At 37.6% G+C, this 15027-nt stretch overlaps 1 protein-coding gene across 1 annotated transcript in view; it reads right to left on the bottom strand.

The window, feature by feature from the left end:
- Nucleotides 1-15027, bottom strand: part of LOC132859336 (thyrotropin-releasing hormone-degrading ectoenzyme-like) — a 159200-nt gene that overhangs the window by 123106 nt on the left and 21067 nt on the right. The window contains exon 4 of the mRNA XM_060890057.1: nucleotides 6950-7076. Coding sequence (XP_060746040.1) covers nucleotides 6950-7076 — 127 coding nt within the window. The remainder of the gene's footprint in view (nucleotides 1-6949; nucleotides 7077-15027) is intronic.

Raw genomic sequence — 15027 nt, forward strand, 5'->3', positions numbered from 1 at the left:
TGGCAGTGTCTGGAACTCTGCCGCTGAGCCACGTCTCCATGAAAACAAAGATGCAATGGTTTCTAAACTCTCGCCGTGTAGTGTGTTTGAGTCAGATGTAGTCCAGTTTAATGTCCAGGGAGCAACCATCTGAAAGTAGAATGGACGGGAGAACCAGCCGGCTAGGGTTTGTTTTTAGCCTAGCACAGACACCCGCCCGCTTACCGCACTTCCGCTTCCTCGAGCACCGCTTTCAGCATCCCCTCTTTGGTCACCGGTATCAGGCGACACAGAGGACTGGAGGCCTTGTCTCTATAGCAAGCCATGTTTGCAAAGCCTTTCCAACACATCATCGTGCAGGTTGGTTGTTGCATGTCTTCTGTACTGTATTAACTTCTGGCGGTTCTATACACAAACACCGCTGTCTCGGATGTCCGTGTACTAGGAATATTCGGGCTAAAAAACGTAAATAGCACCATATGTATCTCCATGTATCTGGAGTGGCTGCTGCGTGCTACTGCCAAGCTGCCATTTTGGATAAGACAGCTTACATTCATTTTTTTTTATCTCTTAAGCATCAAAGATTTATATTAAAACACTTGACACGATAAAGTGGCTCAGAGGTGCACAGGTTATTAATCATTATACAAATACTGGCCCAGTGGTACTTTTACACTGCAGTGAATCTCTTTGTTATGTGTAACAGCTTTTTTTCTATTATTTATTTAATGTTCTTTTATCATTAGATGACTTGTTTTGGCCTGCTCTGCCACATAAAAATGAAAGAAATCTATTTGTGACAATATTTTATAATTACAAAGAGTGACTGAATATTAGAATAGCATATTTTTAATGGGAGCTAAAGCTAAAAGGTAAATAAATGCAAATGTGGGGTCAGGGAGAGAGAGAGAGAGAGAGAGAGAGAGAGAGAGAGAGAGAGAGAGAATATGGTTACAGTATTTATACATGTTACAATATTTAAATAAATCTTTAAGGAAACCTGACCTGAATGTCAAAAACATTACATTGTAGAAAGCAGAGTGACAGTCAAGTCCAATATTTCTAAGCTTAAAACTGTCAGACAGAAACGTCATTATATTTTAAATCATTTAGGTTTGTTAATAATTTGTCATTCCAAACTAATTCAGGAACAATTTGGCTTATTGTTCATCACCATTAACTTTTTTACACAACCCTAATTAGTTCCCACTTTACACACAGAATCATCAGCTACACACACAGCACACCCATCAGACCAGATGCTCTATCAGCCTACAGCGGAAGCACAGCGGAGACACCCTACAGGTCATCCGGTTTTGATTGTCCATTAATTTCCCCCTCATTTACACAAACAGACACAGGCACACACACACTCTTTCTTTCTTTTTTCTTTCCAGAATTACTTCCTACAAATCAATGTGCCAGTACAGACCACCTCTTTTATACAGGACATGCCTAATGCTCCTTCAGACACTAACATCGACTTCCTGCTCTACAGTAAATATATTCTTGTTGGTGTAGCTCAAATAATCTATTCTCCAGTCCAGTCTGCATTAGTACTTGCTATCTTTTATAACCTGACTGACTCAGTCATTCATAACTAACCTAACATGGCTCACTATATATAAATAACGCATTACACCAAAATTACGCATCACAGACAGAGTTGCTCATGCTCGCCACTAATCGGGTATTAGACATCTCAGTCACTTATTTAATACCTTGATATCTGGCATCTTGTTCAGCAGTTGATCTTAAGCTTAACACTGTAGCTTAATGTTAAAATATAACCATTTGTCAACTGAAAGGTCTTCTAGGCTTTGACTGACTTGCATCTTTTAACCAAAAAAAAAATGGCAAATAAAAACAACAAATACAACAGCTTTTAACTATAAGGTGAAAATAATCACTTTGTTCGTACGCATTGTAACGTATATATTTAACTACAGGTCTATACAAACCCAGAAAGCAATATCTAATCTAATCTTCAGTTTCACTGTACTATTAGCTACTAGGCCTTAAATCCGTTTGAAGCTATGGTCTGTTCAATAGGTTTGCTTTTGATGTAGTGTTATCTTTTGGAGTAGCCTGACTCCTCATGTCCTCATAAGTCCACGCTTCTGTGGCTTGAGCTGGCGTCTTTTGAATGTGGTGTACTGTAATTTTGCCTCCTCTCAGCTGGTGGTCAATTACCCAGTACTCTCACTTGTAACTGATACAGGACCTAGCCAACATTTATCTCAATCCAACTGGATCGGGAACTTGTATGCTTATTGCTGTTTAGCTGCTGTGTCTAATTCTTTGGCAAGTGTCCTCGTTGGCATTCTGGCTTGTGAATTTCTCAGCATTGGCAAAGTGTTGCAGATTTTCTATACAGTCAGTATTTCTTCTAGGCTCATGCTTCAGCACAATAGAACAAAAGCACAAGGACAAGATTGCCCTGCTTACTGCCCTGTATGTGCTTTTCTATTTAGATCACTAGCTCTATGTTTACATTTCTATTTGGGATATATTCAGATATCTTTCTAGGTTTGACTTAGTATTCTCAGTGAGAGAGATAAAAATCCAATTAAAAGAAATTTCAGAGCAAAATCTCTAGCTAATGTGAGTTACAATAAGATATTACAAGGTATTTCTTCCTTTTTCATTGATAGCAAACTATTGCTTGTTGTGAATACAAGATGATTTGGACAATATTGGTTCTTTCTGCTCTAAAAATTTGTTCTCTAGGCAGAACTTGCAATCCTCCACCACATGTTTTTTCTCCAGCTACAATGCAGTCGGGTGGACAAATTTTAATAAGCCCTGATACCTGTTATGGATAAATACAGTGACTCTCATCCTCGTTGTATTGTGTACAGAGATACAATATCAGTTCTTCACACTTTAAAAGTGAATCTTTCCACAGGAAAAAAGTCAATTACCTTGACAGACTGGCCAGCCTTCCTTTATGATCTGTCACTGGCTATCTTCCTGTGTGGCTGACTTAATCAAACTCAGTTTGTGTGGGTTGGGTGGCAGGTTACTGACAACTGCATTAACATGACAAGCTACATCAGGCTCTGTCTTTGGTCTGTTTTGCACTGTACTGACCTTGGTGGCAGTATGAACACAATTATTTTCTAGTCGCTCAGTCTGCTTTGGCTTTAAACCTCATCAAATTTGAAATCCTGTCTTGAGATATCTACTGTTAATTAATTCTACAAGGTGCTTAAAGTCTGGAGATAATTTGACCTTTTTTTTAAATCTATAAGGTATTTGGGAACTTTTTATGCCCAAACCAAAAGTTTTTATGCCCAAACCAGATCTGAGATCAGGGCAAGGTTACCACAGGACCTGGGGCACCATAAAAAAGGCGCTTTTACATTCATTTGGTGAGAACAGGAGGCCAGAAAGAAAGAAAGACCATGTTCATTAACAACGGAGTGTATATTGCTCAGTTGCTTCATTTAGCATCATTAGACCCCAGAGCATCACTTTCCTCACTGAGCTTCCATTTGACAAGTAGGCAGTAATTAAATGCCTAATTGGGTTTTAGATGGCTAATTGACATTTGCACATCAGACAGTGAGAGACATCCTGCTGCTCTCAGAGGGTATGAGTTAAGTGTTAACATAAGGTGTCAAACCAGTCATGGCTGTCTGACAGGTGAGGGGAAAGAGTCTTGAACTCGTTTGATTTGTTTTGGCCGTGTCATCCCTCCGTTTATTGTATGTTATGTTCTGCCTTCCATAGATCACCAAAGGTGTCTGGAGAACATCAAACAGCACTTAACACTCCATCATCTAAGATGAGGGATCACATCATCATGTCAGTGTAGAATCTATGAGTCCTGAGCTGTACAAGAAAGCAGCTGACAAATTCCCACTCTCTGCCACCCACAGTCACAATTCAATAGATACATAAAGGCGTCATTTTTTAACACTAATCGAACCTGTATTATTATAAATGTTTAATTAGTCCCTCCTTAATGTCAATCCAAGTTGTTTGGTATATTTTTTCATGTCATTCAACAACAATATTCCTCAATAATTATTTGTGTGTACTGTTACAACAGCTCTACAGATTGTATCGTGTCATATTATAATTGTACATGTTATATCAAATCCATCAGAAAGCCATGAAGCATTGCTTGAGTAAAGTGAAAAAGAACAAGCAGCTACCTGTACTGGGGCTCTGTTTCTATCTTAAAACATAAAATTAAAAATTGCTGCTTTAAAATGACTGAAAATTGTATCTAACGTCACATGTACCATTCATTTTTAAGGACATTCACCAAGAATAAAGGTCAAAATAAAAGTAATTTGAAGGCGAATGTAATTGTAACCTCACCTAGACAACAGCTTTAGCTTCCCAGCATGAAGACTCTCATAAAATAAAAACACAGATGTCAGAATTTTTAATGGTCCCTGTTGAGTCATTTTGCTGACATTATAAATTCAGTTATAGGCTCAATTTGGAATGTACAGTAGCCCAAAAAGCTTTTCACATCTTTTTGTATCTGTGGGCCATCATTAGCAATGGTCTTAACAGCAAGCTTAATAGACTGAATGTTTTGTACTGTGAAATCCATAAAAAATGACCCAAACTGTGTTATCAAATATAAAGAAAAATGTATATATTTTGTCAATTAAACATATCTTTACTTTGTAAGGACGTTTACAGATGTAGTACTTGCAGGCTATAGTGGTAATAATGTCAATAATGCAATAATGTACTTTACTTTAATTGAATTCTCTTTACTTATTTCTGGATGAGCAGAAAGACAGTGTCCTGCCATCAGAGACCCGAGGCCCTGCAACTGCTGCCTCTCTCGGTGCACAGATGGTGCCTTTACATAAGTGAGGCGAGCATTACATCCACATCATTTCCCCTTCAAGGACTCAATTCGCAGAGGAGCATGTTGTTGCTCCTGAATTTAACCCCCAAATGCACAATTCTGACAAAAGTAGTCTTATTCTGAAGAGCCCATTTAACACAATAAACAAATGATGCCTTTTATCTCTTATGGGTGAATTAGTTTATCTATCCATCCATTTTCTCTACCACGTATCCTATACAGGGCTATGCGGAGCCTGGAGTCTATCTCAGGGGGACTTGGGGCAAAAACCTGAATAAGGTTCCAACCCACTGCATGCCACAATCGCACACTACAGACAATTTAGGTAAGCCAGTCAGGCTACAGCAAATGTCTTTGGACTGGGGGAGGAAACCAGAGTTCCTGGAGCAAACCCCAAGGAAAACAGCAAACATCACACACAGACAATGCAGAGGTAAGAATTGAACCCTAGAATTGGGAGGCAAATGAGCTAACCACTAAATATCATACACCTTGCTACAGAAGTCATTTTATTTAAGTAGGGCTTGATAGACCAGAGTGCACAAACCAAACAAATACCACATACCCCAAAATTTTGCTCATTAGAATTTTTTTCTCATTTACACTGGTTTGATGTTTGTTTTTTTTTTTAATGAATTGAAATGATATGTTAATGCTTTTGGTGGTTCACAGTGGCAGGTGGTAATGAAATCTAGACTTTCATACTTAAATATAGTTGGAGAATGTTGAGGTGGTGCATATCCAACTGAAGAAGTGGCAAAATGTTTATCTTTATATGTTTTTCTGTCATATTTGACTTTTGTGAAACTGTTGGCCTAGATTAACCAGATAACTCAATGGGAAAAAAGCTCCCTCGCTGATTAATAAATAGGTTTTATCCTTTAGACAATAAATCAATAGCATACCCTTAAAGAAAAAACTTTGTTAGAGACAAAGATTTTTCTAAGGACATGGTCACACCTAAGCAGCATCCTGTAAACCAGTGCTGTCAGACATGAAGCAATGACACTAGAAGTCATTATGGAATTATTGATTATAGATTTGTAAGTTTGTACAACTGTGTCTCAGTTAGTAAAATATCTGTAGCCCATTTCTAAAGCAATCCCTACAGCAAAATGTTATTACAGTGAGAGTGTCTCTGCTTCTCTGTTCTTCAAGCAACATAAATGCCATTAGCCCAATATTATTACTGTGAAGCATTTCTTTGTGAAAATAAAGCTGTTGTTTTGTGTGTAGATCAGTCTTGTCCTGCTAGCTTTGTCAGCTCTAGTAGGACATACTCCAAACCAATCCAGCATGTCCAAACCACCAGAGTCTCTGGGAGATTTGTGAATGATGTGTTTAACGGTTTTACCAATACACTGGTGTTTCAATTCACTGGCAGTATGAAAACTGACGTTTTTAATCAGTATAAACAAATTCATTTATGGCTGATATAAAATTATTCAGGACACCGATGGCGTTTAGGGTCTGATGTTTTTATCTCTGTTGTGATAACCGTGTACACAATTTAGTGGTTGAAGTTAACACCTTCAAATTTTAGATGCTTATTTAGATGCTCACTTGGAGTGTCTCAAAGAGCAGAAATGGGGTTGATATCATCATTTCCTTTGAACATATAAAGCAATGTGTGAAAAAAAAACCCTTATTACAAATATATTGTCCCTAGTAAGCTAGGTGAAAACAGAAATACTAAAAACACAAATCTTTAAAGGTCTTTTATATGAAACTTTTCACGCTTTCATATGAGATATTAAGTACTACTTTGGAGTGTGACATGACAGATTTTTTTTTTTTGGCTTCTGGGAAAAAGAGATACAGACTGACATTAAATATGTCTGGTGATAGTTCTGGGAGGTTAAACAAAAAGTCAGCAGGCTAGGGGTGAGGTGACAGGGCATTGCAGAAAGAGGTTTGGAGAGAATGAAACTAGAAATGAGGCTAGAAACTGATGGCTGAATTTAAATGAGTACTTCAAATGTTCAGAAACACGATGCTGGCTACTCACACACACTTACACACAGGTATGAATCGCTTACCAGATACAAACACACACTTAAATCACACAGCAACATGTACAATATACTGCCTGCAAATTGCAAATACACAAGTACACACAGTCAATCTTACCTAGTTTGGGCAGGGAGTATTTAACTTTGAAATAATCCTGGTAGAAGTTGAGAAGCCTTTTGGTGATCTGCAGGGCGTAATCTCCTGATCCGCTCTGAATGGCATCGGGTCGTGCGTACAGCCGGATCTGTTCCAAAAACACAATAAAAAAACAAAGATTCTAATGTGTCATGTAGTTAAATTACTGCTACTACTAAAAGTAAGTTAAGATGACTAAAGCTGTGGTCACACATTTCCACGGTTTCATGCACAGATATAAACAAGAGTAATTTCCCCCCATGTTTCTAGATATTTTTTATTCATTTCTAGCTTAAAATATTTTTATTCTAATGGCTTTATTTTGCTCATTTTATATGTTTATGTCTAGAAAGAAAGAAAATGATCTACTTATAAAATAAGACAATTTCATATAGGTTTATTAATCATATATATATATATATATATATATATATATATATATATATATATATATATATATATATATATATATATATGTATGAAGTTCCTTCGTTTAAGATCGCTTTACTTGCTAACGTTTTTTAAAGTGCTGGAGCTTTTTAGGATCATCTGTAGACATCATTATTCAGGATTATTACACAGGTAGGGGGCACGGTGGCTTAGTGGTTAGCATGTTCGCCTCACACCTCCAGGGTTGGGGGTTCGATTCCCGCCTCTGCCTTGTGTGTGTGGAGTTTGCATGTTCTCCCTGTGCCTCGGGGGTTTCCTCCAGGTACTCCGGTTTCCTCCCCCGGTCCAAAGACATGCAGGTTGGTTGGCATCTCTGGAAAATTGTCCGTAGTGTGTGTGAGTACGTGAGTGAATGAGAGTGTGTGTGTGTGTCCCCTGCGATGGGTTGGCACTCCGTCCAGGGTGTATCCTGGCTTGATGCCCGATGACGCCTGAGATAGGCACAGGCTCCCTGTGACCCGAGGTAGTTCGGATAAGCGGTAGAAGATGGATGAATGAATGAATGAATGAATTACAGGTACATATCCTAACTGGAAAGTAAAAGTAAATCAGTCATGAAGTTGGTTTCAAACCGGTCTTCTGACAGAAAAACAAAGATACAGATGTACAACATTTGCATCATTTAGAAAAGCTACCTATCTTGTATCTGAAACATAGTACTGGTGTGATAATGATTATAATATTGTAGTCAAATACATTTGATCTGTTAAGTAAGTCTAGTCTGTATAGTAATCAAGGCTATAATCTAATGTCTAGTCCTAATGCTTCTGTAGTTTTTCCTATAAAAACGAGTGACTAATGGTCCTCAGTCCATCAGAGCCGCTTGAAGACTTCAGAAGAGTTTTAAAACAGAATTTAAGGTAGTGCATTTATCTTGTCTCTGTGGTAATTGAATGAACTAGAGCATAATATTGTTCGATCTGTGATGTGAGAATTGAATCCACTGACACTGATGTCCAGCTAATATTTTCCCATAGAAAGCAAAGGAAATATGATCCGTACCCCTTAATATATGTTCCAACCAAAAATCCCTTTCATTTTTTTTTTTTTTTCTATATCAGACAAAGAATTTAGTTTAACTGTGTGTGGTATTTTTAAAGCTTGCAGTAATTTTCATCCAATAAAAGACAGCAATAGAATTTGAGTGAAGGAATTAAAGGTAAAATAGAGAGAGTGTTAGAGAGTGAAGGAATATGAAAATGTGACAGTTTGCTTGAAATGCTCTCCTGCTGTAAAAAAACGATCGCTCTATTCGACCAGTCGAAGTTGATGTGTCTTTTTTTTGCACAGCCTTTCACCCAGGTAAAAGAAATGGCTTCATGTGCCTGGAATAACACACTCATACACCACTCGTCACCAGCAAAGAAAAGGATATTGTTCCACAGCAATCTCTGACTTATACAGTATGCGTTCACTTCACATGTTGATACTGTAGTGATTCATTCCTTTATGTGAATTATTTCAAGATTTCTGAATAATAAAAATAAAAGAAGGATTGTATTTTTGCATGGATATAATGCAGGAAATTATACATAATGTCTGTTTAAATGAAGATATGAATGCTGCCGGTATTATTCAGCATCTAGACATATCAGATTATAAGGATTTGTTTGTTTGTTCGTCCGGGGTCAGTTGGTCTGAAGAGATGGTATGTGTTCCAGAGAACTATCTATAGTTGACTGGATGCTAATAACACTAAACAAAACTTTTAGCATTTTATAGTTCATGGACAAGTGAAATAGAATGAAGTGTGTTAAAGTTGCTAAGACAGAATACAACCCACACACAGCCCACACACAGGAAGAGAGAATTCTTAAGGGTCCTGAGTCACACAACCTGCACTGACATATAATGGAATGAAACAAAACAAAGAAAGTTCCACAGAGCTTTAAATATTTGAGCTGTTAGAACAAATGTAGATACTATAAGCATATGTGTATAGCATGGCCCCAAACATCTAACTAATGGCTCCAAACCTGTATGGAATAAAGCATTTTATTAGTAAATACAAATGGAGATGTGGAAAGACTCTTAATTAATGAAAATGCTCTTATTTGATTGAACTGACCCTTGGAACCAAAATTTAGGAATAAATTAGTATAGTGTGAAGACTGTTTTCAAGCCCAGAAATGATCCAAAACCAAACCAAGTCCTGTTTGTCAACTAAATCCTACTGTACGTAGTCTGCATCAGATGTGGAAAAGAACCGAGCTTGATGTGAAGTAACGTAGTTCAACTTGTCACCTTACTTCTTGTTTCTCCTTTCATGATGCTGGGGAAAGTGTTATTATGGTTACTGAACCATAAAAAAAATTTATTTCACACTTTCATAGAAATTGGACCTAAGCATTCGACTCACCTTTACAGGAGTTCTTTGCAGGTTTTTCTGCATGATGACATGCCATTCATTTAAAAAACATGTCTCTTTACAGTTCTCTGATATGGGGGGGTTTGTACCACAGGGAAATTTTTTTTTGCATGTATATATATATATATATATATATATATATATATATATATATATATATATATATATATATATATATAGATCAATGGCTGATCCAAGGAATTTTTCAATGTGAAATTAATTTTAAGCCCACAAACCAGCAAAGGTCCTGGGTGTGGAATCAGACATTATTTTTTTAACTATATGCTGTTTTTTTTATATTATAGTACATCTTATATATACACCTGCCAGCCACATTAATAGGAATATCTGCTCAGTTATGCATTATCCAATTGGCCAATCATGTGGCATCAGCTATGTGCATAATATCATGCAAATACAGGTCAATAGTTAATGGTGACAATATGTTTCTTTAGAATGACAAAAAACACACAAAAGAGGTCAAGTGAGTAGTGGTTCTGTGAGAGGTCAGAGAAGAAAGGCCAGAAAGACTCTCCAAGCTGATAGTAAGGCTTTGATAACTACCTGAGATAGCCACACTTCACAACCATGGTGAGCAGTTAAGCATTTCAGAATGTACAACCTGTTAAACCTGTTAAGATATTTGGCAATAACAACCGAACCCCACATCAGTTTACAATGGGCTCTCAGCCAGCTTACAAAAGGTTAGCAAAATTGGTAAAAGACCAAGTGATACTGTATGACAACACCAGGAGATTTGAGTTTCTGAAAATCACAAACCAGTCTGCCTGCCACTGTGCCATGATAGAAAATCATTGAGATCACACTGTTCCAGCTCTTCACTTGTTTCTACATGATGAAACTCTTGAATTCTAAACTCCACACATTTAAGTGTGTTCATTCTTGAAATTTATTTCTATACTTTCATGTGTACGCTTTGCTTATTTGTCCTACACACAACACTGTATCTGTGTGTATACGGTGATGCACAAAATAAGTGTATCGTATTGCAATGGCAATGTGCCTCACTTCCCATTAGTGAAATGCTTTTTTTCTGATCCTATCAGCTCTCCGGAAAGGAGATGAGGACCCTTACACTTAATAGCTAGTGGAAAGAACTGTGGAAATAAACAAAGAGTAGAAAGAGAAATAAATCTGCACATCACAGCCAAACCATTCAAATAAACTGACACCTGAGTTAAGCTAGTCCCCAGACAAGAGTTTCCTAAATGTTTTCCAGGAATCATAATCTTCTGATGCACATTTTACTTTGTTAAACCTATTCATTCATTTTACCCCTTGAATGGCATGTTAATCAGCTAGTGTGTTTATTCAGCTGTGTTAAAAAGAGGGAAACAAACACTTGCGAAGAAAAATGATGTGCAGCCAAATAATGAACGTAGCATTATTAAGTCCAGGATCAGAAATGAGAAAACACTGTCTTACAGAATCAAGGTCTTGGATAGAATATGGAAGGAGTTTTTTTAAACATTATGTGCTGTACCTTCCTTCCTAACTACCAGGGGAGGCGAGATTCTTTTTACTCATGTGTGAGTTCATGCCAAGATGTTTCACAAAGTCGTTTGCCAACATATGAACCAGTATTGCAATAAATAACACTGTGATACATGGCATCTTTCCCATTCTTCTTCTTCTTCTTCTTCTTCTTCTTCTTCTTCTTCTTCATTAGTACACAGTCGGCTACATAAAACAGAGCTGTCTGATTACTAGCTTGTGCAAGCAAATAGCCTGGGTAATCTTGGTAAGATAACATTTCCTTTAGTGTTCCGTCACACAATTTAGTCTGTAAATCAATAAGCTTTGGTTGCTAAGCAACATAACAAAGATATGGGTATTCTATTCTTCTTCTAAGTTACAGAACAACAGCTTAAAATCCTGGCACATATTTAATTGCATTGAGGTCACAGCTGTGATAACAATGGCTTCATTAATGGTTCAGCCAATCAGCCAGATTTTAGAAAAAAAAAAAGGTCTGTTTTATAAACAAAAATTGACAAATAATAAATGTTTATGAGGGTTGATTAGATCCCTTGGTTATATAATTAACTATTTAACAAGTAACCAGTACAGCTGGTATAAGTATTAATTAACACCTCAAAGGTTTCGCTTCAGGTTATTTTCATTATTACTCAAAAAAGGGGATTATCGAATGTTATTTACATATGTAACTGTTATAGAAATCCTCCATAATGCTCACAATTGCTGTATTATTGAGGAGGTCCAAGGACGGATGCTGTGTACAAAAGGAGTGTGCACAAGATGGTATCCAGGTGATTCTGACTGCGCTGCTTTTTATCTGTTCATACACCCACGGTTACATACATGAACAGCGTCTATGAAACGAAAGCTTGAACACATTACATTTCTATCATATTTATTCATTTGCAATGATTGCAAATTAATTCATCAAACACATGCATTCATCCAAAGCGATTTACAAATGAACACTCGGAATGAGGCTTATTAATTATACATGTTTTTTTCTTTACCATACACACACCTGACTTATTATTACATTAGAAGTCGTAGAGATTTGGATCCGACTCTTGATGCCGCATGACATTTTTAATAAATGACCCTTGACACACAGGATGATTTATATGAATTCTCAGCAAATTCAGGCTGATCCTGTCATTTTAATCCTGCACTGATGTTTCTTCTACTGAGCCTGAAAATAAAGCTTAACAGTCTGACATCCCACAGTAACACTGGTATTTGTGTTGCAGAATTAATGATTGTGAAGGAGCCTGGAGGCCAAACTGGTGGCAGGAAACCATATGTAGCAGAGTCCAGAGAGAGCAGAGTGTTCGATATAATCGTGACAGGATGCAAGCTGCTGAGTCCAGTCTGAATGAGAACGGCCAGCCGCAGCCGTACACATACAGCAGACAAAATTAGAGACATAACAGAAGTCAGCTCAGGCTTCTAAAACTACTAGAGAGACTCTCAAATATATCAGATTGGATTTTAACAAGTCTAATTAATTTGTAAATGTTATGTTTGTCCATTGAATATTAATCGGCTAATCAGTATATCCTAATCAAACCGAAGCCGGAAGCAAGAATAAGAAATGATGATATATTTGTCCTTGTATTGTACATCACAGAAATAAGTGACACTTTTAAGTCCATTCCAAAAGAGCCTCTTTAATATGCATGACACACTGATCCAGAAACTGGAAGTTTCTAGCATGAAAAGAGCCAGTGGTGGGGGTTTTGAGATAATGTGGAGCTGTATCAGTCACGCTTTTGCATGAGTAAGTTATAAGAAACTAGGAAAACATGAAAAATGATTTGCATGAGCTGCAGAAATTAGTAAAGAGAGGATAAGAGAGGAGCAGAAATATGAGTTAATCTCTTTACGGTTATGCAGGTGCTGCCAGCTACTCAGAAATGCCTTTTAAAATGTTCTGAGGTGCCTTTTTCATCTTGGTATAGGAATTAGTAAATTAGAAAGTGGTACAAACCAACACTGTCCTGGAATAACACTAGCATTTATTCATCAAAGTTCTTCACAAATGAGCACCTATTACAGTTTGTAACAACAATACCCCACTTGCTTCTGGAAACACTTGTACAGTCATGTAAGGACAATTGGTGACATAGCTAATTTCACAAAACACCCTAATGGGTTTTACAAGGAAAGCAGTAAACAGTTTCCAAACAACTTGTGATTCAGGGACATTGAGGGGGTTTTTACACCTGCTCACTTCATGCGTTTTCTGTGATCCGATAGCTATCCGATCGTAAAAAGAACAGGTGTAAATGCCCTCCGAAATGGTTTCGAGACGGATATAAATCCGATGGTTCAAACCGCTTCAGGAGGTGGTCTGGGACGCATTTCAGATGAAACTGGACAGGTGTAAATGAATGTGGTTGTTCAAGCCACATACATCAGCGCTATAACTCCTCCCAAACGGAAGTACGTCACTCGCAGGTGACTAACGAGTCGTGCATCGCACCAGAAACAAATATGTTTTCCCATCAGTTCTGGCTCCGATCTTTCACCCAGGTGTCTCGTTTGGTCTTAAAATGCGCTGCTGCCGCCAGCGAAAATGCAGCAAACAGTAAATGCTGTTTTTTGTAGCAACCGCATACACCAAAGCGTGTTACATGTCAATTACCCCGGAAATGAGGTAAAATATATTTGCATATTGGGCGGGAGTAAAAAGATCGGATTGATATCCGATTCGCCAAGACGCATTTATGTGGCCTAATGTAAATGGAACAGTTTTAACAAATCAGATAGCTATCGGATCAGCGAAAACACATGAAGTGACCAGGTGTAAAAAGGCCCTAAGAAAATAAGTGAAGCTGGGTTACAATCTTTTTAAATTGATAAAAACTATCAAAAAAATAAATGGAGCAAAGTCTGATTAATTAAATGGTGTATTGTAGGTGTATATATATATACAAAATTTTCACCAGATGTTGGTAACAACCCATTCAATCCACACATGCAAAGAAATCAAACCATAGATGTCCGTAAATTAAGTTATGTTTAATAATGTTAAATGACACAGGGAAAAAAGTATTGAACACATGAAGAAAGGGAGGTGCAAAAAGGCATGGAAAGCCAAGACAATCAGTAATTAGAAAGCAATCCTGCCCCTTGTCAATGCAAATTAATATCAGCTGGTTCTGTCCAAACTGATGGCCTATAAAAAGGTCTCGTTACCAAGGTATCACACAAGAAACATCTCATGATGGGTAAAAGCAAAGAACTCTCTCAAGACCTTCGCAACCTTATTGCTGCAAAACATTCTGATGGCATTGGTTACAGAAGGATTTCAAAACTTCTGAATGTTCCAGTGAGCACTGTTGGGGCCATAATCTGTAAGTGGAAAGAACATCATTTCACCATAAACAGGCCAGGACCAGGTGCTCCTCGCAAGATTTCTGACACAGGAGTGAAAAGAATTATCAGAAGTGTTGTCCGAGAGCCAAGGATCACTTGTGGACAGCTTCAGAAAGACCTGGAATCAGCAGGTACAGTTGTTTCAAAGAAAACAATAAGTAATGCACTCAACCGCCATGGCCTGTATGCACGCTCACCACGCAAGACTCCACTGCTGAAGAAAAGACATGTTGAAGCTTGTTTAAAGTTTGTTGCACAACATTTGGACAAGCCTGTGAAATACTGGGAGAATATACAGTAGTCTGGTCAGATGAGACCAAAATTGAACTCTTTGGATGCCATAATACACACCATGTTTGGAGGA

This window comes from Tachysurus vachellii, chromosome 16 (assembly GCF_030014155.1).
Source record: "Tachysurus vachellii isolate PV-2020 chromosome 16, HZAU_Pvac_v1, whole genome shotgun sequence".
NCBI lineage: Eukaryota > Metazoa > Chordata > Actinopteri > Siluriformes > Bagridae > Tachysurus > Tachysurus vachellii.